The sequence below is a fragment of the Anopheles arabiensis genome, chromosome 3, assembly GCF_016920715.1.
Source record: "Anopheles arabiensis isolate DONGOLA chromosome 3, AaraD3, whole genome shotgun sequence".
Classification (NCBI taxonomy): Eukaryota; Metazoa; Arthropoda; class Insecta; order Diptera; family Culicidae; genus Anopheles; species Anopheles arabiensis.
In genome coordinates this window covers 92732826-92756909 of record NC_053518.1, presented here as the reverse complement: position 1 = coordinate 92756909, position 24084 = coordinate 92732826, and the positions used below count along the sequence as shown (strand labels likewise).

General features: G+C 48.3%; 1 protein-coding gene and 1 long non-coding RNA gene across 7 annotated transcripts in view; one reads left to right on the top strand and one right to left on the bottom strand.

Annotated features, from left to right (window-relative positions):
* LOC120901806 (ecdysone-induced protein 75B, isoforms C/D) overlaps window positions 1-24084 on the bottom strand; it is a 110062-nt gene that overhangs the window by 77411 nt on the left and 8567 nt on the right. Inside the window, exons 1-2 of one of the 6 annotated variants that reach the window (XM_040310075.1) lie at window positions 8735-8835; window positions 1579-3747 (exon numbers count right to left, since the gene is read on the bottom strand). In XM_040310075.1, the coding sequence (XP_040166009.1) occupies window positions 1579-2695 (1117 nt within the window). In that variant the 5' untranslated portion in view covers window positions 2696-3747; window positions 8735-8835. Of the gene's footprint in view, window positions 1-1578; window positions 3748-3936; window positions 4122-7544; window positions 7563-7626; window positions 7647-8564; window positions 8836-24084 lie in introns of those variants that run through there. The other 5 variants (XM_040310074.1, XM_040310079.1, XM_040310077.1 and 2 more) reach the window with 5 other exon arrangements.
* On the top strand, window positions 8827-12359 carry LOC120901809. The gene is made up of 3 exons (XR_005739327.1): window positions 8827-8909; window positions 11393-11607; window positions 12079-12359. It is a non-coding gene; the product is annotated as an uncharacterized LOC120901809 (long non-coding RNA).

The following is a 24084-nucleotide window of genomic DNA, read 5'->3' as shown; positions in this document are numbered from 1 at the left end:
AGAAAGTGCGGAGTGAGGTGCGTGTGTGAAGAGAAGCAGCAGTAGGCGGTGACCATGGCCATCACTAAGGCACGCACGAAACACACACACACACACAGGAGAGCCGGAGTTTAAATGTCGTCCGTCGACCACAGCTGCTTTTTTGCCTTCTCAACCCAACTATTCCAGCGCCAAGGTCAACACACTGGCCACACCAGGGCCGTCCGAAAAGGGCATTCCGTAGCGCTGTTCAGCGGCCACACAAAGTCAAAGTGAAGGCCACATGGCCTCCCCCCAAACCTCCGAAGTCCATAATCCTTGCCACTTCCCGGCAGCGGCAAAAGCAGGACCGAGTGTCAGGGTGAGATGAGCGTGTGCGTTAGAAAGGAATAGCGTGAGCCCACCCAACAGTACCCAACGATACACCCCCCCCCCCATCGTCTCTCCACATCCTTCCTCAGGATTTTGCTAACACACACTCTCTCTCTCTCTCTTTAGCAATGGAAAAGCGCACGATTGGAACGAAAGGGATGCACGGACCTCCGTCAAGGGGTTACGGAAAACAGGGAAAAAGCATCGCAACGCCAAGGATCAATAGCCATGGTACCAAGAGCGTGTGTATGCATGTGTTTGTGTGTGTGTGTATTGGTGGCCCTGAGTGAAGGATAATTATACATATTCTAGGCACCGATGTCCGCTCTGCCATGCTTGATTGGCTTTCGGGCACACACTCTCACACCTTTCGTCGTCCTTGGAGGTTGGAGAAGTTAATTTCACCGAGCCGACCGCACCAGGGCCGGGCATGGGCCGGGCTATTATGCCTCCTGACATCGTCGAGGTCGTCAAAAGGCTTTAATAATTTTGAAATCAATTAAAAGCACAAATTGCTCACTTGAACGATTAATTACCCAAGTTGATGGTGGCGCTGAGTGCTGCTTAGAGGCTTTAATTTGAAGTCTGCACAAACTAATCAGACTCTGCAGTCAAAATCAAGTATTTAGAAGGATATTCTTCATCGTGTTATTGCATAGAATTGGATCTGATCACTCCTGAAATGCCTCTAAGCCTAACACTATACAAGAATCATTCCTACTGACGTAAGTTCTTCATCAGTTATCGCTTGGCTTGAGTGTGTCCTTGAGGGTTTGCAACACCAAAACTGGAGATGATGCAAACGTTGCTGTTTTTGGCACCTCGTTGCTCGGTTAACTCGATCCATTATGAAATCTGCTTCCGCATCGTGGCAGCAACTGTGACGACGTCACCGACTTCACCTTCACGGGTTATAGATTTCGCCATTTGTGCGCCGAAATCACGGAGGCGGCTGAAACTGGTGGCACTCATCATGAACCGTAGAGGTACACCATCGGTGTTTAACCTGCTCATTGACAGTTGATCTTTAACGAGTGCGCACGGTCATTGTCCAAGAAGTCAAGAACCTGATGAGTCAAAGTTCACACAAAAAAGTGACATACGGGTAAATGGTGGAAGACTTTGACATTTGGGATGACGTCACAACTTCTTTGGGGAAGTCTTCCTGATATCCTTTTATATCCCAAGGTCTGCAAGACTACATCTAGGTCCTACATCTCGACTTACCCAAATCCGGCATGGAACTGGACGGCTCCTCGTGTCCTCCCCCACCACCACCACCACCACCGCCTCCCTTGGACATCTTCAGTGGTGGCGGCGGAGGTGGAGGCTGCATTGAGGTCACGTGCCCGTGTTGCTGCTGCTGCTGCTTGCTGCTTGAAACCGTCGTCGTTGTGGTAGAGGTAGCCTGCGTTGGCGGCTTGTAGATGGAAGCACGCTCGTTCGACACGAGGATCGTGGTCGTGGTCGTAATGCTGCTGGACGTGTGGGGATGCTGCACTGCCGCCCCGCCACATCCACTGCCAGCAGGAGAAAGGCGTCCCTGGTGGGAAAGTGGCGAGGAGCGGCCACCGTTCGCCACGATAATGCTACTGTGTTGGTGTTGCTGCTGCTGCGGGACATGATACTGTCCATGTGGTGCATCCTCCGGTTCTTCCTCTACCATCGCCTCTTCGTGGCGCTGTTGCTGCTGAGGTTGATAGAACCGGCCGTCTCTTATCACATGCACACCCTGTCCACCGGTTACGACCACACCGGGTTGCTGCTGGTGCTGCTGCTGGTCCTCCTCCTCCCCCTCGTCACCCGGATGCGCCCGGGACACGATCTGTATCCTGGCCAGCATTCGGTCCGGTTCGTCGGACGTGCGGCGCAGTGTTAGGGGAGGCGGCGACGGCTGCCGGGATGACGCCGACGGGGACAGTGGGCCTCCCCGCAGTCCGAGGGCGAGTTTGAGCGTTTTCTTCGGTGGCAGATGTGAGATGGGAAGGTGCTGGAGTGTGGCGGAGGACGAGGACGATGGTGATGACGCTGCTGGCCTTGAACCGTCCCCAGGTCGGGCCCCGTACACGATGCACTGGTTTTCGCCCAGCACGAACGTTCGTACCTCTGGCGCAGTGCCGGCGGCCTTCTTATCGTCCGGCGCCTCCTGCTGCCCGGACCGGCAGCCCTCGTTCCCCTCCTCGCGTGACCTTCGGTCCGCCTGCTCTCCCCGTTCGCCGTGCGCCAGCGCAAGGCCACGTGAGTCTTCCGTCTTTATCAGGATTTTACGTTCCACTGCACTCCCTGCTGCTGCTGCTGCTGCTCCCCCACTCGGACCACCGACGACACTACGAATACACTGCATTGCACAGGATTGCGGGGTGGTGGGGGGGGGGGAATGGAAGCAGAGGGGTCGAATTTGGAGCCAACCGTTTGTTTTCCACGAAATGTTACACACTTGCTTTGAAATGTCACCAACACACCACCGTCGCAGGACAACTTATTCACGTGGCCACTCGTGGTCACTTCAATCGTTGCCGAACTTTGCTTCACTTGTTGCCTTGCTTGCTCTTTTCCATTGGTCGCTCTCTTCTTTGCTCACAAACGTTTGCTTTCACCTTTTGCTTGTACTTTACAGACGTTGGCGTGTCATTTGCACATCTTGCCATTTCTTAAACATACTTTTCGGAAGCAATTAGCACACTTCTTCTTTGCTGTAACACACTATTGCTTCCATACATCCCAAAACACACACACAGATACATGTGGTACTGGAACAAGGCAACTCTTGCTGTATGTGACACTCACACACGCATACACACATATACACTTACAGCAGCCTGTACTAAACTCTATACACAATCACATGCCAGCTGTAGTAACCTGAGTATCAACATTGCCAACCGTTGATGACGCACACACATACACCTTTCGTCGCCTTTTCCTTCTTTTTGTGTCACAATCCCTTTCAAAGAGGATAGTTTTAGCTGCCTTTGAATAAGTATTGCTTTCCAATCAACAAATTTCCCTTAACGACAGTATATCACACACACATACACACACAGTCACTTGTATCCTGCAAAACGCTTCCTGACGATACACGTCCGGATGATGCAAATGATGCTGCTGCTGATGATGACAGTTGATGACGGAAGAAGGGGTTGGAAAAACTCAAGGTCTACTTGTTCACGCACTAACAACGCACTCACACAAACGCATGCCGAGGGACGATGACAGTATTGAAACCAGGTCCACGCACACACACTCTCACACACGAAACACGCTCTAGTAGGCGGCAATGTACGGTGTCACTGTGTCAGGTGTTGTTGGTGTATTGGTTTGCCGTGTTGTTGTTGTTGTTGCTTTCATTGTTTCTCCGGCCTGCCAGGGAACGGTATTGACGTTTGAAGAACATTTCTGAACGGAAAACGGGAAGAAAGAGAGCGAAAAAATTAAGCTTTTGTTTCACTTTCACTTTTTCACCCACGCGTTAGAGCTGGAAAACTCGGTGTGAAAAAGGGAAAAAGGTCAAACCCGCGAAAAGAAAATCCTTCCCAGACCCGACAGTGAGTGGCTTTTCGTGTTCCGTGTCTTGATTCCGAGTACCTTAAGCTAAATTCCGTGCAAAAATGTGTGCAACTTTTCGTACGTTGCTCATGAAAATGGTACAGTAATGTTGTCCTTCTTCGATCCCGTCACACGCACACACACACCACGTGGTAGCCCTTCTCCGTTGTGCCTACTTGCAGCACATTTTTACAATACCAATTCTGTACCGCGGTGTGCCCGACCGGTCGCACAGAATCAACTAAAAAGCGCTAACACACCAACCAGCAGCAGTGGGGCCAGGCGGCGGAACCGTTTTTCTTGCGTCAACAACAAATGCGACGCACACGCGCACATACACAAACCAGCGGGAGGTAGTGTGATTAGAATGAGGTAAGGAGGCCGCAGCGAGGAAGGGCCGACCGTCGGCAATATCTCGCGGCCGAGTTCGCCTGTCAAACGCGGCCGAGTTCAAGGTCAACATTTTTCGGCAATTCAAACAAACTGCTGCTGCCGCCGCTGCTGGCTGATGAGAAGAGCGCGCGCGGGCTCAACACACTCACAGCGAGCGAGCGAGCGCTCAAGCTCAGCGCGAGTTACGCAAACCGCTCGAGAGGGCACTCAGCAGCCGAGCCGGGCTCTTCCGCATTTCGCTTTGCGTTGCATCAGCGCGACAGAGAGGCAGCGCTGCGCGAAAACGAGAGCAGGACCGTGGCCGTGAAATTGAAACTTTGTGGATCGGTTGAAACGGGTTGGCGGGAGCTGGTGACACGAGCGCGCCGGTCTCTCTTTCTGCCTCGTTTTGCGTCGGATTGTGCAACTGCGCTGCTCTCATTCTCTGTCACAGAGGGAGCTCTCATGAGAGAGAGAGAGAGCGAGCGGATTGGACAACGAATTGTTCCCTCTCGCTAATGCTAATGTGTCAGATCGACGGCGATTTATTTGGCCTACTGCCTTTTGCGAAGGGAAAAAAGTGATCTATTCCTCACGCTGTATGCGTCAATTAGAACGATTCACAGCGGAGCAGGTTTTTGAGCATCAGAACACACAAACAGACGCAATAGCAGCGCATGCAAATTTCCTGTTACACCCGTTACACGGACCGGCAAGCGAGAGGAGGGTTTTGACGCGCGTGACGCATGCAAGCTCCAAGGCCAAACGTCGGAACGGGCCGCGCATGGGGCAAACAGTTGCGCGAAACCGCCAACTATTCCCGCGTGTCTGTGTTGAGTACTTCTAGACCGCCTCCCCCCCCCCCATTGAGGGGAGTGTTTGTTGTTTTATTTCAAAGTGTTTGTGTGCAGGGGGCGGCTTTGCTGGCGTGTTGGTGCTTCACCCTATTGCGAACGTGTATTCAACCCGGAACAGACACGAACACACTCTCTCGCGCTCCGGCGGGTAACCCAATGGCCTAGTGGGATTGTAGTAGTCGCCGCGCGTCACAATGAGCATGCGGTGAGTGATTTCGTACTACCAACGAGCGAGCGAGGGGCAACAGATCTACTAAGGGAGCACATCGCGCGGCGGGTGACGCGATATTTCATGCCCAGAGGATTTTGGTGATTACTTGCACCTAATTAAATAACATTTTTGGAGACTGCGGAGCGACTAATTTGTTGCACAATTTAATCCCATCACTCAACGGTCCTACGGCCTAGAAGACAACGACAACGGTTTCGTTTCCGATTCCGTTCGTAGGGCACAGCAAGCAATAAGCTCGGAAGGTGCGAACCTTGTGCAAATATATCGTAAAAAAGAAACCCTCACACAGCAAACACACCCTTCACACGGGGCCCGGGAAGCAAACACACTCCAGTCCCGGGAAGAACGGGCTGATACGTTTGTCCACGCCGTACTAGTTGCCGTGCACGCGGAATGGCGTCCGGATGTGGCCTTGGAGCTGAGCGCGTCACGCGCCAAAGCGGCTGTCAAATCCATATGCGGGCCCCTCCTGGGCGTGAATGCGCTCTTTCGTTTCCAGCACGGTCGTACGGGTAAAGTGGAAATGGATGATCCCTAGTCCAGCTTAACGGTATATTAATTGGGATGATGGAATTTGCATTGAGATTCCCGAAAATTGGTTGATATATTGAGCATTTTGAGTTCCTCGAATAACTAGAAACTTGAAATCAAATGGGAATTAGAACAGACTGTATCAACTGATCTAGTCTAATCGTAGCATCCTTGAAGCAAGAGCAGAACCTCTTGATTTCCCAATTCCCAAATATTTTGACTGCGTGACTCACAAAAATAAGAAGTCTTGCGATCAATACTGTTCACGATAATTTTAAAAGATTTTTTTAAAGTATTTATATGTCGTTTTTAACTACATCCAGAGGTTTACGGCAAGTACTATCCAAACAGAATATCTCACCGAAAATTGTGATCATTCCCAATACATACCAGCTTCTGTCATTGGAATAATTAGGAGCTCCAATTTACTCCAGTTTTACTATCTTTGAATACGTGACAGAGGATAGTTCTTGCTTTCAAGATATGCAGTGAACTCTCTATATGACTGAGACCTCTCTTATTTGAACATGTTTGACAGTCCCTTCATTTTAAGTACATTTTTGCCCATAAACATTGGAATTCGCTATTCCTCTTGTTTGTTTTTGCCATGGTGTATGCAATGATGTTGATAATCAGATAAATTTGCAAAGATTTTCAAGTATTTCTTCGCTTGCAATTAGTTCTAAAAGCAACAGAGTTTCAACTTTTACTCAATCTTGCATACTTGAAGCCAAACAGTATGTCTAATCTCTTCACTTTCACTATCTCTATCTGATTAAAACGTGACACTCTGAATTATTTCGAGTTGAGGAAACATTGGAGATTCCTGGAACTTCATAATTGATGTCTCAAAGTGTGTCATTAGAGAGAGAGCTAGGCTGGATACTAGACAGTATGGATTTTTCGAAAGTTCCCGTAGCTGGTGCCCTCTCCTGAAGCATCTCACCGGGACCAAGAGCTTGCAATTCTTGGTTAGATGACATTTATTCTTGTCCATGGAAGTGTATGGCTGTGTCCTCGGGATAGAATTTCATAAGTTCAAGATCATCACTCCAAAAACTCTGATCACTTCATCGATCGAACTCTGTTCCATCGATCAAACTATTGCTTCAAGCTGACACACTACCGTCCATGCACACACACACACACACCAGTTGGTCGATAGAAAGCCACGATTGAAATTCAATTCAAAACGTTCTTCCCCATTTTCTTCCGATCCCCGAAATAGAAGCAGCAGTAGCAGCGGGAGAGCGAAAAACACTAGCTCACGAGTTACCAGGCGCACACACACCCATACTACAGAGGCACCACACATACACACGCTCACTCATACCCTACACGATCCGGGAGTGCGCGCGGGAGAACGAATTCTATAAAAAGACACGGGAAACGATTTTCATGGTCAACATTTCACCTTGAATACACGTTTATTACTTTGGCACCGACCGGTGGTGGTGGCGCGTTGATTATAAAATGTATTTGACATTGTTGAACCACACTCTACTGCTCCCATTTCCCTCCGTCGCTTCGTTGATATTCTGGAGTGTCACACCGCACTTCTCATTCCCGCCATGTCGCATCCACTCATGTGTGTTCGGTCACGTTGATAATGGTGTTATCACATGGGCGAGAGGTTTTTATTCAATACATTTCACCTCCATCTCTGTGTGTGCTCTCAGTACAGATAGAAGTTCACAGGTGAAGCTGTACACTACGGGGCTTTTTATGCAAACATACACATGAAAGAAGGAAATCCAATAGAAACGGATCATCACTGCCAACCAATCGACGGAACAGGCTGCACAGAACAGAACGCGGCTGCTGCTCCTGCTTCCCAGTGTTTGTGTGCCATTCTTCCGTTTTGCGGCTTTGTTTTCCTTTCCTGCGCCCATTGGTTCTCGTGTGTGTGTCTGTGTGCCATCCCTGTCACTCGCACGCTCACGCGGGATGCCTCTTCTCTGCTTCTTCGGTTCAGTTCTTGTTTGCACGCGGCGGCACCGGGTCAAGGCCCTGCCGGAGCAAACTCAAGGCCAAGGCACACACAAACACACATACACACACACGACAAACGCGCCACCGATCTTTGGGGAGGCAATGGCACACACTGAGACACATAAACACACACACACACACACACGATGTGACAGCACCACACACAGCAATGGATGACGGAGAGAAGGAGAAAATAATAATAATGTGTGCCCTTTTGCCCGCGCTACTAAGGGTGTGTGTGCGGCCTCTTGAGGTTGTCTGTTGTTCCTCCGCTGGTGGTTATCCCGAGTTGGGTCCACATTTACATACACATACGCTAAACATTTCTACTTTTCATTCCCCTGCCTCAATCAAATGGCTGCCAAAACGTGTTGTTGTAATGAATGGTTCTCGAAGTGTCACACAATTGCACCAGAAACACATAGAACACAACGTCCTCGACAGGGAGCAGCTGTTTGTATGGGTGCCGCATTTGATTATTCGATTAGATTGAGGAAAACGTTCGATCGGTATCGAAGCAACCGTCGTCGCTACGGGAACCACTGAAAAAACCACTGAGCCACGTTTGGTTGTTTGACATTTGAACTGTCACAATGGCGGTACAAACACCACGCGATAAGTAAATATTCCGTGCTCGTTCTGGAGGTGCACTTTAGCTCCACACAATTCCTCGCTTTTCGTACCTTTCCGGAAGCAGCTTCAAACACAGCGATAAGTGTCAGTTTTACTCTCGCAAATGCTGGAGAAATTCACCAGTAAAATCCCCCTAAACTCCAATAATAATCCACTTCCAGGACCGCGGGATCACACTAACAAACGAACGAAATTATAAAACAAAAAAACACTCTCGGACCCCGGGAGAACAAACACTGGCGCTGCCCGTACGACGTAAAACTCCGACAGAACTCCGGCCGAGTCCGCAACGTCAACCGTGTGTCCAAGCCATTCGAAAGATTTCCCTTAACTGATTTCGCTTTCATTCGGCTCGAATGCGTGATGGTACCAAACGAAATGGGAAACCGGCACCGGTGTGTGTGTGTGTGTGTGCTTCTCGGTTCTCGGCCGTCCGCGCGTTACCGTACGCCACCCGCCCGGTTCTCTCAGTCTCCCAAAACCCACCACCACCCACTAGCCTGCCCCGCATGAGCACGTTTAAGGGCTTGGTTCCATTTCTATCTCACTCGCTCTCTTCATTCTCCCTTATTCTATCTCTCTCTCTCTTTGTGGCCTCTCTCTCTCTTTCTCTCTGGTTTATGCGGGTTCCTCGCTAGAACCTCCGTACGCTCGTTACAGAGAGCGAAAGGGGGCGCCCCGTTCTTTTTCCCTGTGGGTTCTGGTGCGAGGGGAAGCGCAAGGGGGCAGATGCATCTCGCTCTGCTGCACATGCGGCGCATGTCGGTGGGTTGATGTTGTTTTACACACTCAAACACACACACATGCTCATGCTCTTGCAGTCTTGTTCATTCCTCCGTTTCCTCGTACGATGGGTCGTTCTAGTGTTCCGTCTGGATGCGCTGCAGTTCCCCATGTTCCTCCCTTTTGGAAGCGCACCGAACACACACCCTCACACTTGCGCTCTTTCCGAGTAACAGTGAGGGACGGTTTTTGGTTAGATGGAGGTAGAGTTGAAACGATTTTCAAGAAAGGTTCTTACAGATTTTGTGACATAGTAAAAAAAAAAACAAGAATATCTTGAACGAGACCTCGAGGCATCTTCAGTCCAAGAGGAGTTAGACTAAGTCCAAGTGACTAATTAGCTAGAGTAGTAGTGCTAGTTTGAATATCCGTATATGATTTGAAGGTCATTGATAACCTTAATTCCTTAGCAGTTAGATATCTGTAGCATTTTATAACAGAATTTAAATCCAAGCCACTAGTTAAGATGTCCTATTCCCGCTTCCTGTACGACGAACTCCAAAATAATGTTATCTTAATGATATATTTCGGTAATCACTGTTTTTCCTGTCAAATATAGTCCTTTCTCTCTCTCCCTCTCTCTCTCTTTCTCTGGCTCATCATCAACACACTCAAAGCGTTGCTCTCCACTACCCGAGTGCCTTACTCACGCTCATTTTCCGGCCGGTTCGGTGACTCCCGGCCCGGTTGTGTGTGTCCTGCCGGGCGCGTACCCCTTACCTATTCACCTACTTCTTCCCACTACCTATGTCCAGGCGTTTTCCCACGACGCACCTGTTACCGCGTCCACCGAACTGCTTCCGAGTTCGTGTTGCACTTGCGGAAAGAGAGAGAAGGCGAGAAAAACAGAGAGAGCGAAGACGACGAACCCTTACCACCACACCAGGACCCTTTGCAGGATTGCACTTAGTAGGCGAATGTTGCTCCTCGGGCTGCACCTCGATGCGTATCTGTGTGGGATGTTGACGTTCAACCGCGTATGGGTGTGTGTGTGTGTTTGTATGGGGAATTGTAAGGATATGGGTACGAGCTTCCTTGTGTGTTCGCCAATTTCCCATCCGCAGTGTCGGTCAAACATTTTCCCTCGAGGGTGCTTTTCTTCCCTACACGAGACACGAGTGCACACCACAACCCATGCCACCCCACCCTGGAATGCATTTGCACACCAATACACGCACACAACAATCGCTATCGGAGAATCGCGAATAATCGGGACTCTCACTCCCTGGTTGTGTCTCTTTCTACACCGGTTCTTCGTTCGTGCGGTACAGAGGAAACCCGCCGAAAGGATAGGGGCCAACGAACGTCGATGACGACGACAGCGACCACGACGACGACATCAACCTTTTTCCCCCTGTGTCTCCCTACCCCACCATCCAGCAGTTGAGCAATTATCCTTGCGGCAGACGAGTCCTGGAATGGGAGTTCTCCTTGTTTTCTCTTCCTCCCAACGTACACTCGAAACTAGCAACTTGCTTCCTTGTTCCAGACATTGGAGTAAGGAATTCATTTTTTGGTGGTGCGTTGGTTGTTTTTTCTTCTTCTTTTTTTCCTCCTTTTTTGTATGCTTCCTACTGCGACTCCCCACGGTCGGGGCGGCTTGTTTGCTTGCTATTATATGACGCTACACACAATTATGCTTCCACCGGTGGACACGACAGCCTATAGAACTACAACGGTAAGGATCCTCAAGAGCCACTCCAAAGGCGAATTCAAAAGAAGGAAGAATTATAAACCAGACGGATAGCATAGAGCAAAAAAAAAGTACTCGCACACCCATACGTAGCATATTGTTGTAGGGCTACACAGCTTTCCTTCCAACTTTTGGGAAGGGTTTGGTGTGTAAATTTGTCCTGTCCCGTGTTTTGCTTCCCTCAACATGGGGACAGGGGGACAATTCTTTACGGTTCTTCTTCGCCATTGACATGGTGCAAAGTGTTGTGTTTCTAATTTTATACACAATTTTTTCATTTCGATTTTGGTCCTTCGAACCGGATGGAATTGGATTACAATGTATTGTTCTCTTTTCCTTTTGGTTTGTTTTTTTTTTGTTTTACGTCAACTTTGCTACTGAAATGACCTTTACTAATAGCAGTTGATTACAGGTCGTCGCGTCTTGTTCGGGCTATCGAAATCACGTTTATCGATCCATACATTAGGCCAATGTCCACCGGGTACAGGGAACGAAACAAACAATAAAAAAACGAAGCGACCCGGGCTACGAATGTTCACCTCCGCCTTAACCTTAGCTGAACCTAGCGAGTCGAAGGTTGAACCCAACAAAGCGTGTCAACGAGGAACTCCCTGCGCGTGAGTCTTTTCACATTCAAATTCAAACTAAGTAGAATAGTTTTAAAAGATAACGTAGAAAAAAAGCAACCGGAAATAATTCTTCTTTGCCGATGCACACCTCAATACTGTAACACTTCAGCGTCGCTTTGCTCGGACAAGTGCAAGGTCAGCAATGTGCGTCATCCTGCCGAGCGAGATAGACGTAAAGATCATCATCACATTCTCCATGCTCTAGGCACTCCACGTTTGATGGGTTCAATCAGTGGGAAGAAAGCTGACAATCGGCGTCTCTCTACGCGATCACGTAACCTTGTTAGGGGGAAGTGTTTATCTTTGCCTGGACGCTCACGCCTCTCGATCAACATCTTGCCTATTTGCAATAGAAAAAAACTCCCCCGTCTCTCTTCTCGCTCTCTTTCCCAGCTCAATCGAGGCTAGTTTATCAAACTCGTTTGACAAAGTGTTTTTCTCTTTCTTTCTGTTGCTTAGGTGCATTCGTTGTGTGCGGTGGCGGAGAGTTGCATTAGAAAATGCGCCATAGTAAGCGTAATCTCGTTTCCAGCGATCAACGAATGGGGAATTGAGCGTGTTTCTTTGTCGTAGGTTTCGTTTAAGTGACATTTAAACGGTATGACCGAGTGACCAGACACTGTTAGGGTAGAGCTGGGGAGAATGGAAAAGGTTACAAAACGCAGGTACATAACTATGAAGCTTAATTAGTTTTGTGCATGACCTTTTCTTAAGGTGTTGATTAAGAGATTAGGAAAGAAGTTGTGATTTTCCGTCTGTTATGAATAAATATTGATGTCTTGGTATATCATGAAGAACTGATCCAGAAAAGTCTGAGAAAGACTTAAATTGTCAAGGTTTTGATTGACTAAAATGTCAAATATTTGATGAAAGAAACCGTGATAAGTCATATCTCACAATATTTCATAATTATTGCATTCTAAATTGAAGGTTCAGGCATTATTCAAGTACAACCTATACCTATAAAGCAACCACTCAACTCCAACTGATGAAGATATCAACACCGACAAGCGTCAGAATCATTGGCGCGATCTTGTCTAACGTCCAACGCTGGACGCAAAACCATGGACTACGACATGTTTTTGTTTCTATTCCTTTCTTCCCTCTCATTTCTCTCTAACACACTCGCTCTAACACAACCACTTGCTCTGATGCACATTGCACACATTGCAACACCTCCGGTTCGGTGTACACGTTTTACCGTTATGTCGCGTGGAAAACCTTGACGCGCCAAACCGATCGCCGTCGCTATATTTATCAACTCACCCCGCGTTGATTCGCGGCGATCGGAAAGCACGCGCTTTCCGGCACAAAACAACCAACCACCACTAATCGGTTTCCACTCACTCAAACTCAACACCCGAGAGGGCGAGAGAGAGAAAGAGAGACAGCGACGCAGCAGGGCAAAGCCGATAGCGCCAGCCGAGCGATTGTTTGTTGCGTTAGAATTAGAACGCGCAGCAGTAGGTTGGTAGAATGAATTAAAAAAAAGGGAAAGTTCCCCCGCGATCTCCTCGCTCGAAGGCACCTGATGCTGGTGGTGATGGTGGTAGCCTCATGTGTGTGTGTGCGTGTGCGTTGCATTGCGCGATCACGCTGCAACCAGACGGCGAAAGATCTTGCAAACAACGGCAAGCAAAAGCAAACGGCTGCACTGTTGCACGGTGCGATGGTTGAAGGTCGCCTGGCCCTCGTGCAGGTCCTAAGTTGCCTAAGCCCATATTCGTGAATGAGCCGTAAATCTTGTGCCCTCGAGCGAGTGTTGTGTGTCTAACGGGGATTCGCTTTTAGCGACTGTGGGGAGAGTGTCGGCAGAGGAAGATCTTGGGACTGGCTGGGTTGCCGTCTGGTTAGAATTTCGGGTCTGACGGATGACGACGGAGTTTCGTGCTTGAGTCTACTGTCTGACATTTCAGCGTTTTTCAAGGTCTCGTGGAAGTGGATGAAAGGGATGATCGGGATTTTCGGGAATTCGTCGAACGAATAAATGAGGTTACCGTTAAACGGTTGATCGTGCCGAAGAACCTTGAACATCTTCTGGGATCGGATTCGGATGATCTGATTCTGACGATTGAGGTCATCAAAAAGCGAGATCTTGGAACAACTTCAAACGCTAGCTTTTCGTAGAATTTGAAGTGAGACAAACCGCTTTCAACAGCAGCCTCTAGGGGAATCGTACCCGCGTTCATTCACCGCATTTGGCTGCCATTTTCTTGCGCGGTTCCATAACTCACCAATTTCGTCTCATGGCATGGCGCTAGGATACGCCGTTACGCACACGCCGTAGCCGCCCGAGGGCATGTTGAATGGTTGTATGCGTGCAACATAATTGCAGTCCGGCGCGCAGCAGGGTGGCGTAGAGATGCTCCAGCAACATCTCCAGTGTTCGGGTCCTTTTCCTCTTACTGCTGTCCCATTTTCAGCTGTAAGGGAGAGCGAAATTGCGGCAGACTAAAAACAGGGAAGTAAAGCTACGTAAGTAGCTGGGATGGGATGAAGAGCTGAGATGGATGGGGTTATCTACGCAGTATTCGGCCTATACTTTAGAGGTTCTTTGAAAATATTACAGTAGTTTCGTGGAACATTGACTTTACCAACTCACTGTAGTTGTTGAAGAGTTTTGAATAATTAAAAATATCATAAATGAATATCCATTTATTTACAAAAAGTGTAAATAACATCCAAGTCATCAGGATATATCCTTGAATTCTGAAGAATTCTTTCAATATTCAACGCCATCCCCAACGCCATGCTGTGGCAAGTACCAAGAGGCAAGTCTGCCAGACGAGTGGTATGAGTGAGTCCTGTAGGCCTCAGGAAATGCAGACACTGACATGGACGTGTAGAACAGCGGGCAAGTTCGCCGGAAAGCAAAAATTCACTCAGCGAACCAACAGGCCGACAGTAGCGGACGCGACGCACGGTTCCTCCTGCTATGTAAAAGTAGGTCTTTGGGTTGGGGTTGCAAGAGCGAACGAATACGGGCTTTGCGGTACGTGAGCAGCAGCCGACTGCTAGGCCTACCATCGGTAATGGAGCCAGCAAGTGCTGGGTGTGAGTATGATTACCAATTCCGGAACAAGACTTCCCGGAAGCTTCACCTAACCCACACGCCACCTCGGGAAGCGTCCAGTACACTTTGACAGCGTACTACTGCGCCATCATCTCCCATCCCAGGCGGGATGAAATCCACTTCAGCAATAGAATCATCGTCCCGGTTGTGCTCAAAATACCGCCGGATGTAAAGGACGTTTGCTGTGGAGGAGGGATAGGGCATAGGCCCTCCTCATAGTTCGCTCGCAAGTGCTGCAGTTTTGAGGTTCCGGTAGTGTTCGGTGCTACATAGTACATAGAAAACATACAGAGAAAGAGAGTATGTGAGAGAAAGCGAGAGAGAGAATAGGAGCGGAGCGGTAAATAACCCAGACTGCTGCTGGACCGGGCCAGACCAGACGCCGACGGTGCTCTCGGCCGGCGCGAGTGCGCATGTTTCGTATGTCCTTGCCCTTGGTACAGGTTCATCGTTCACCGGTTTCGTCGGGGCAGTTGTCGCAAACAGTTTGCCGTGTGTCTAGTGGAAAGGGATGGTGTATTCCTCTCTCTTTTTTTCTTGCATCATTGGTATGGGTTGTGCCACAAACTCACAATTCCCTGCAGTAGGGAGATGAAGCGATTTGTTCTCATTTCGATTGTCTGACGATATTTCCCTCCGAATCGAATTATGCGATGGGGTGCGTTTTTTTGTGTGTGCCTTTTTTTATCTTCAGCCTCGAGTCACGTACCAAGGGAGCAGACGTCTCGGCAATAAAGTTGAGCAGACACACCCGGCATCATCCCCGCGTGTCTGGCTCGGGAGGATCTCGGGCGATCATTGGGCGCGCGAGTCGATGCCCTCGTTAGGATATGCGTGTGTCTGCGAGATTCTGCGTCTAGTCTTCGTGCCCACAGGTGAAAGGTTCATCCACAGGCCATGCCAAGGCGAGGTGATGAACTAATTTCTCGATCCATTTAGCACACAATCAGTTAACCTGTTCAATTCGCGTGCAAACGTCGTCCAGCTCCAGTAGAAGCTTCTCGACGCCTCCCCAAGTTCAGCTCGGTCCAGTCCAGACAGGGTGACAGGGGGAACCGAATCGATTCGGAATGTCCGGAACAGGGCGGCAAAAGTGCACACCACAAACGCGTCAGGCACGTCAATAACCGAAATCTAGGTGGCTCGTCCTGCGCAGACACGGAATACGCGTCGCTTCCTCCTCGGTCCTCCGCTCGGCGTTTGCTGGGGGGGCACACTTGTTTTGCACCGCCACGGTTAGGTGGTCAATGGCAGACAGACAGACGACGACGACCTCCCACCCGATCATCAATCCTGTTTACTGTCATTGTATGCATGATTGTTCCTTCTGTTTTTGTTTTTTGTTAGCTTCGTGAAAATATTTTGCCATTTTCCGCTTACCGAAATAAAAGCGCATCCGGTCAACCAGATTTATATGGCCGTTCACAACGGTTCACATGATTGAAGCTCTCGTTCGCACAGCACTCTGAAGCCCCAGTTTATCCCACATTCCCAGAATAACGATGGGTTGGGGTTGGGAAATGAAGTACATAAATGCTTTGCAATATAAATAATATGCTTTATGGCGTATGCAGGAGTAACGGCCATCCGTCCAGCTTACTACACAAACACAACCGGAGTGCCCTAGTTACTCTGGGGATCGTTTGTGCACTTCCGCCAGAGGGCGCTGCGCTGTTCACACACTTCCCGGAAAACCACGTGGCCATCACCGCCATCGCCGCCGTTCAAAAAACAAACCGGAACGGGAAGTGACACTACTTCCACAGCCCACGCGGATGCATCCATATTTATGGTCGAGTTTTCGCTAGAATATGGTTGATGAACTTCGTGTCTGCGACCTGTTTATTCGTTGACTTCTTAAGCGCGCTCGCGCGCTCCTTTATCACTCCGGCCGCTCTCGGTGGTTTTTGTGTGAAACTTTTCTTTTGTCGGAACGACGGCAGGATAAAAAGAGGTCGACGAACATCTTCACTTGACGACAAGGGGAAGAGCCTGCTGATTGGGAAAATCTTTTGCCGAACGGAGTTCAATAGCATCTCTCGAGAGGGCTCCGAACGGAGGCTGTGTCTGTGGGTGTCGATGTCCTTTCCGTCTTCCTCGTGATGAGGTGATGCGGGTTCGGTTTCTCAGTAGTTTGACAACAAAAACACCAAGTCTGCAGCAACGAACCTCTTTGTTCTTACTGGGGATGCTTGTTTTGGGGCAGAAATGGACAAAAGAAAAGCAAAACTCTCGCTGCTCTCGCGCTGGCTAGACAAGATAAGCCCGCAGTGATGGTTTACTAGACTTTCCAAGCATTTGTTTTCTGTCTGGACGATAATTTGGACTTTTTCGTCCACCTTCAAGCTGTATTTTTTACGAGTTTGATAAAGAGCAAATTCAAATGGGTATTATGTATTGCAAGCAACAAAGGATGGGTGCTGCAATTGCTGAGGGAGCGCTTCGCGGCCTGCCCTAGATATACAAAAGATCAACGACTAGCCAAGGTGTTCGTCACCTTGTTTCGTCCTTGTTTGCGGAAGAGTTCTTAACCTTTCTTTGTTTTTGATGTATATACATAGGCAAAAGTTTAAAGCCCTTAATGTTGTGTGTTGTCCCAATGCGGGTCGAATCAATCGCGTTTGAGGCAAGATTCGTTGAGGCTGATTTGAAGCAATAATTATGTTAGCTAACTTGAAATTTATAACCTTTCCTTAATTAAGTCCTTAAGTCCATGATCCTTAAGAACAAGTAATTCCTCAGGACCCACAACCGGATTATCCGGAATATCCAGTTCCGTTGGAGTGCAGGTGCCATAAAATTGAAAGCATTTAACGATTCTTCATCTATCTATCGTTGATGGCCATTATAATTCACCTTTGTTCGCTGTTGCTTTCTGCCGCCAAGGCACCCTATGGAGAAGCGAAGAATGTGTGCCCTGAAGAACTCAAAACAATTTAGAGTTCCGTTGAAGCACGAAGATCAGATCATAAACCATCATTCTGGTTTCGTCCGTTCAGAACGTCGCCGAACGCGAAATGCGAACTCCGATTGCACCTCAGCAATTATGCGCCTCAACGCCATAAAAGCTTGGTGTGCTGCCCATGTGCTGGGTCTTTCGCGTACGTTGCACGTACCGCAATGACCTCCGAGTAGCATGGGGAGCAATCAACCCCGCAAACGAACCGAACGCGGAGCATTCGACCGCATTCGCGCCAGGCCTCCGTTAAACTCGGGTGGGGTTTTATGCTGGTTCTAAGTACTCGCCCCGTGGCAAACACAGTGGACCAGCATCGTTGCAAGTTGCCCAAAGCGAAGAGCAAAAAAGAAAAAAAAAGCAGCAACCATCTTCCAAGCTTTGCGTGATTGCTTGGATGGATGCGCCAACCGATGACGAGTGTTGTTGTGGCCGGTTTTCTTTTCTTCATCGCATCGCAGGCAAGCCGACATAAGAAACTCGAGGGACCATAAACATTGGCCTTCACAGGCATTTGTTTTTCCGTTTCGGTTTCTTTCTTGCCGTCTTTTGTTCGGCTTGTCCGCTTTTGCTTTGGTTTCGTTATTTTGCATTTTGCCAATGAGCACTTCTGATTTCTCATTATTTTGTTCTCTTTCGGGTAGAAAGATGCAAAAGTGTACAATAAAGTAATGCAGTTTTAGGAAAGTGTTTTCCAAAACAAAATAAAAGGATTATAAAACATATAAAAAGAACTAAAAGTGTAATTGAAAACCGCAAATGGTAGAAATTTAGGGGCAAATGAGTTAAAAACAAAGATCAAAGAAACAAGAAATACAAACTGCCTGCATAATTCAAATCATTGCGACTAACAGCGACATATAAATGACAGCACAATCATTAGAGATGTCTGCTCACACTCCCTGCAACATGTGCATTAGGGAGAAAGAGATGAAAAACAGAGAAAGAGAGAGAGAGAGAGATCCATCGCAAATCTCATCCCTCATCGTCGAAGGCCAAACCGGGGTGGAAAATCAGTAACGCGAAACGTAGAAAGCAGGAGCAGGAAAAGCGACACAGAAGAGCAGAAGAACGTTACAACCAGGGGCCGGTTGGGTTGGGTCGGGAAAGCCTGGAGGCACGGGTGTGCAGCAGGTTTTGCGTCTCTCGCTCTCGCTCGCTCGGTAACGTCGTGTCGGCCAACGTGCGCCGTGTCTCGCTCCTGCTCCAGGTCAGATCGGTGGCGGGAAGTGGCAGGAGGTGGTTTTGCCACGTTCCAAGGTCAATAGACTTTCCTCCTGCTCGTTCGGTTGAATCGACACGATTCTGGCTCGATGTTTACGACTTCATGGAAGCCCACCGGCAAGCGGTACGGTGCTCTCTCTCCCGCTCTCTCTCTTTCTCTTTCTCTGTGTTTGTGTGATGTTGTTTTGTTGCACTAAAGTGTGTAGCATCGGCCTTTTTGTGTTTGTTATTACTCTGTTTCGTTTTCCTTTCTTTGAACTTGTTTTGATGTTTTGTCTTTTCGAAGCTGCTCTCATTAGTGTTTGATTTTTGTTTTCTTCAATTTTGCTGCTGTTCTAATGAGTTATGTCTTCGCTTCAACTTCAACTTTTGCAATTAGAAACTCACTTGTGTAAGCCGTGCAGAGAAAACATAAAAAGATAAAATTCAAAGTTCGCCATAAAACACGCCAAAAAGATAATGAAAATAATGGAAGGTTTCTTAAGGAAGTTGTACTTCAAATGCAAACGGGAAAAGTGAAACAATTTCGCTTTTGTTCCCACTCGTTATCTCATTTTAAAATCATCCATTCCTGGATGGAACGTTCTGGATACGGTGCAAACAGATACACTCACACATACACATACACATAGGGACTGCAGTTCCGCATGCGGTCTCGTGCGTCGAATCCGTAGCGTTCCCCGAAAAAGTCCTTCTACCGTATGTGTGTGTGTGCGGCGGTGTCTGCGTGCAGTTTATCGATTATTTTCCCGGGCCCTTTGCACGTTCCCGAAGGATTGCGCCATCGAGCAGGAAGAGATGCCGTTGCCGGATTCCTTTTTCCCGAGGACGAATGAAAGAGACAGAGAGAGAGATCGCGTGTGAGTGGGAGATGAGTTGAAGAATAAGTGTCTGGAGGTGGACGCTTTACCCGGGAAAAACTAAACAAAAAAACAGGATAGACTCTGGAAAATAGGGGGGAAAATACACCCCGACCCGGTGTAGATGGAAATGGTTCAGTCTGGGCAGGGGTGTTTTTTGTTGTTGCTTATGTTGGTGTCCTGCATTGGCTGCTAGCGACCGGGTGTTGTTTTTCCGAGCGGGTCCTTGGCCTCCCTTTCGGGACACATGCGCCGGCGATTGCCGGAAATTCGAAACGTCTGACGGCCGAGATTCGGTTCCGGGCAGGGCGAGAAGGACGGTGGAACTGTGTTTGGAGTCGGGACACAGTGAGGTGAATGCTTTTAAGTGCAATTAGAGCAACGTCGTGGAAAATCAAAGATTCATAATGACATCATTCTTAATGATGCATTGCAATGACATTGAACGATTTATCAAATTTTGTTGATTTGAAGCTCAACTCTTACCAACTTTTATGACCATCACTGTTCCAAGCGGTCGGTACTTCACATTACAGGCCCTCGTCCTCGTCATTCACTCGCGCACACGCGCTCCCTGTTTCAGATAACGATTTGTGCAGACGATTCATCGCGCGTCCGTCCACCGAGGCGCTTCCGCGTTTCTCTACTGGAAGAGCTGCACTGCATACATGACACGCCAGTTTCCGGGCCAGCCTTTATGTCCTTCTGCCGCACCACAGACAAACCCGCCAAGGGATCAGGTCAGGTGCGAAGATGATGCTTTCGTATGTGGCCGACGGCCGACGACGAGTACGTTGAACGCTCGATGCTCGATGCTCGTGACTATACAGCGGATCGCAGAATCGTTCCTGCCCGCAAAGACAATCATGAGGATGGACGAGTTGAATAGTCGACCGATTGGATTTGGATTGGAGGGTTTATATCGACAAGACAACCGGGAAGTGTCTAGACTGCCTAGATAGGGGAAAATGAAGAAGCAATGGAAACGCAACCGTGCTTAAACGTGGTATTTGGAGCTGTGACGCTCCAACGTTCCCTCGCTGGCAATTAATAGAATCCTTTTTATTTTCTACACAAATCAAGAACTCGTTACAGTCCCTGGCTGTACAACACGAGAAGGTAGCTCGTAACTCGTTACCAAGGGGTTGTTTTAAGGGGGAATATTTGCCGCCACACACACGCCACGCCACGCCACGCCACAAGTACTCTAGAAATAATGACCGCTCGGTGGTGGTGCGACCCTCTTTTTTTTGGGCATTTTTGCACAATAAAATACCGGGCAAACCGGAAGTCGGTAGCGAATGCAAATTTCGCAGTTGCCCTCACGCGGCATGGGTGAAAAATCACGCCAAGAACAGCCGCGAATGTGAGGAGGAATTTTGAGCGAGATTTTGTGTACGCCAGTGTACGAGGAATCTGGCCATTTTTGGCAAACATCAGTTGGTGTGTGTGTGTGTGTGGAAGTCAGGAAGGATTGTTTCCCTGTTCTTTATGTGTATATGCATGTGTACTTCTTGGACAAGGGTAGGAAACATGCCACATAAACCTGTCCTGTTACAAGTCCTGGACGGAAAATCATGCCACTTTTGGCAGAGTTGTTGAGTTTTGTATTTTTATTTTTTTATTTTTTCATTCTATCCATACAGCGAGTACAGTATTGAGCACGCTTTACTAGGGAAGTCTTTTTATGTGATTTTTGAACTATGGATTGTAAAAAAATTGCTTTGGATTTTGTCTTTTTTTACTGATTTGTTATTTGTGTACGATTTTTCTATTTTAATGCCTCTTTTCCTCAATTTCCCTAGCTTAAAACCGCTTAAACAACTGTCATATTGTGTCATATTACAAAATACTTTGCGCAATATTGTGTTTTAATCAAAAACTTATCTCTTTTTTTAGTTTATTCCCTCTAACACACTACTTTCGAGTACAAAAACGTTGCTAGGAGTTTTTGGTTTTGTGTGACTTCCTAAACAGCTGCCACATAAATATAAAACAATAAGAACATACACATAAAAAACACCACCAACACCACCATTGCTGCATGTAAGCGACGAACCGTCGGGATAGCGCAAAACTCCTTCACAACTGGCCTCTTAGAAAGTAAAAATCAAACACCAACTCTTCCCCTCCCCACCCCTCCTTACTTCCTTTAGTCTCTCTACCAGTCGGTTGAAAATAATTATTTTTCATCCGGCAATAGTGCCCGTAAGGGGGCAGGCATAGCGCAATCGGTAAGGGAGAACAAAACGAAAAAAAAAAACATACCAAGCGACGAACCCCCTTCGGCTACTGGACTAACTCCACACAGTGGGACGTGGACGTGGAAATTCGTCCATGGAATCCAGGCTACAACAGGGAGGACACCTAGGGCCCTTCCTTGTATACCACCACCGCCACCACCATATATTGGCAATGTGTGGCATGGAGCGAGCACTAGACACGGGGAAGCCTTAACAACGGCGTGTCGTCCCGGGAAACAAAAGGGAAAATCACCAACGGAACCAAATCCCACTGGCCAACTAGGCGCGACTAAGGGGGCCTAGTGAAAATTTACTCTCTCTCTTCCTTTCCTGTATATACATACATGTGTGTGTGTGAGACAGAGAGAGAGAGCGCGATGGACGGGGTATGAGCGAAATGGAGCCATTTTGATGGAAAGTGAATCTGTCTGCAAAACCGTAGGGCTGTGATAGGGAAGAACCGAACGTGCACAGAAGCGCACGAAGGGGCCCTGGCCCTGTCTGGCCTGCCTGTAGGGCGGTGGAGAAACACAAAGGGAACAGTGCAGGTGGAATTTTCATTCCAGAGTTCTCGCCGTTCTCGGTGCACAGGGGCTGGTATTTAGCTCAGTGGGTCTTGGTACCGGAGGGCGCGGTGAAGCACGACACGCGGTGTTGAAGGCTATGTGGGCTCAGGCATAAGGCCTATCTGCCGGTGTGTGTGTGGGTGACTTTTGTACTTACCGGAAATGGGCTGCAGACGGTGGCAAAAAGGTGGTAATGTTAAAACGTGTGGTAAGGAGCGGAGGTAAAATGGGGATTCAGCTAAAGACATGCTTTTGTCTAGACACGGAATCAAGTGATGGGGATGATGAGCAGATCGTACTCTAGTGGCCCGCAGCACGCAACAAACACAAGGGGGAAATAGAGCTGAAACATTGAAACAACAGTGGCCTGGGGAATGGGTGTTTAACAAAATAAGAAAAAATATAAAACGCGATATTTAAGAATCAATTATTGAACTCAGTTGCGATAAATGACAAAAAATGTTGTAGGCAAATTATAAAATTATGAGCAATATAGAACATTTTCCTAAATTAAGCTTTTTTGCTCTACTATCACATGAAACCATTTTGTAACAGTTTTTCACTATTATTCTTCAATGAAAACAGTAAGACAGTCCCCGCAGGGAAAAAACACACCCAATTAATTGTAAACATAACCTTAGGACGTAAAATAATTACCCGAACATGGGTTTACCATTATAGGCTAATAATGTCTGAACCGAAACCGCTCAGAATACGTAAGAAGATGATCAAATATTCTACCCCCTCCCCCCGGACTAGCAACGTACCACGGCGGCTTCGTGATGCGAACGCTGGTCGTACTATATACTAACATGCTCTACAACCTTATTTTCCTCTCCGCCCGAACTGGGTCTCCCTGGCCCTGTTTTGCTTTTACTTTTCCCCGTTCCGGTGGTCGATTTTCGGGAGGCCGCAGTTGGCTGGAAAACTCGCAAAAGCACCACGCCGCACAGACACAGGGAGCCGTTTGCCTAGCAGCAGTAGCGGCGGCGTTAAAACCGCGAACCCCATTGCCTACTGAGACACATACGGAGCGAGAACGAAGCGGGGCGGGGAGCGTATTATAGAGCAACACAGCAAGCACGCACACACAGAACCAGCGCTCTGGTACTATGTTCCCGTAGGAACGCTACCCTCCCAAACATGGGAATGGGGAGCTGGTATATGAGTGTGTGTGTTTTATAGTTTTTTATGCTTCTACCTTCTATACCATCGGCCCACCACACCATGGACCGCAATCGAAATAGGCTTCACGTTCGATGTTTGCTGTCGTTTCCGTGGAAAATGCGCAAAAATGACGAGCAACGGGGGGAAAGCACACTGCCGACCGAACGCTAAAAACAACCAGCAGACACAAACACACACCGTCTGGAGCTATCGATTGTTAAATCCATCCACCCTCCCCCTCTGGATGGGCACCGGCACTAGAAGTCAGTACGAGACGAGACGGAAAGCGCACGAACGTATAATGGTTTTGGAGATTGGACGGCTTTTCGCGACCGTGGTGGTTTGCGCACGAGTCTCTGCTCAAGAATGGAAAATT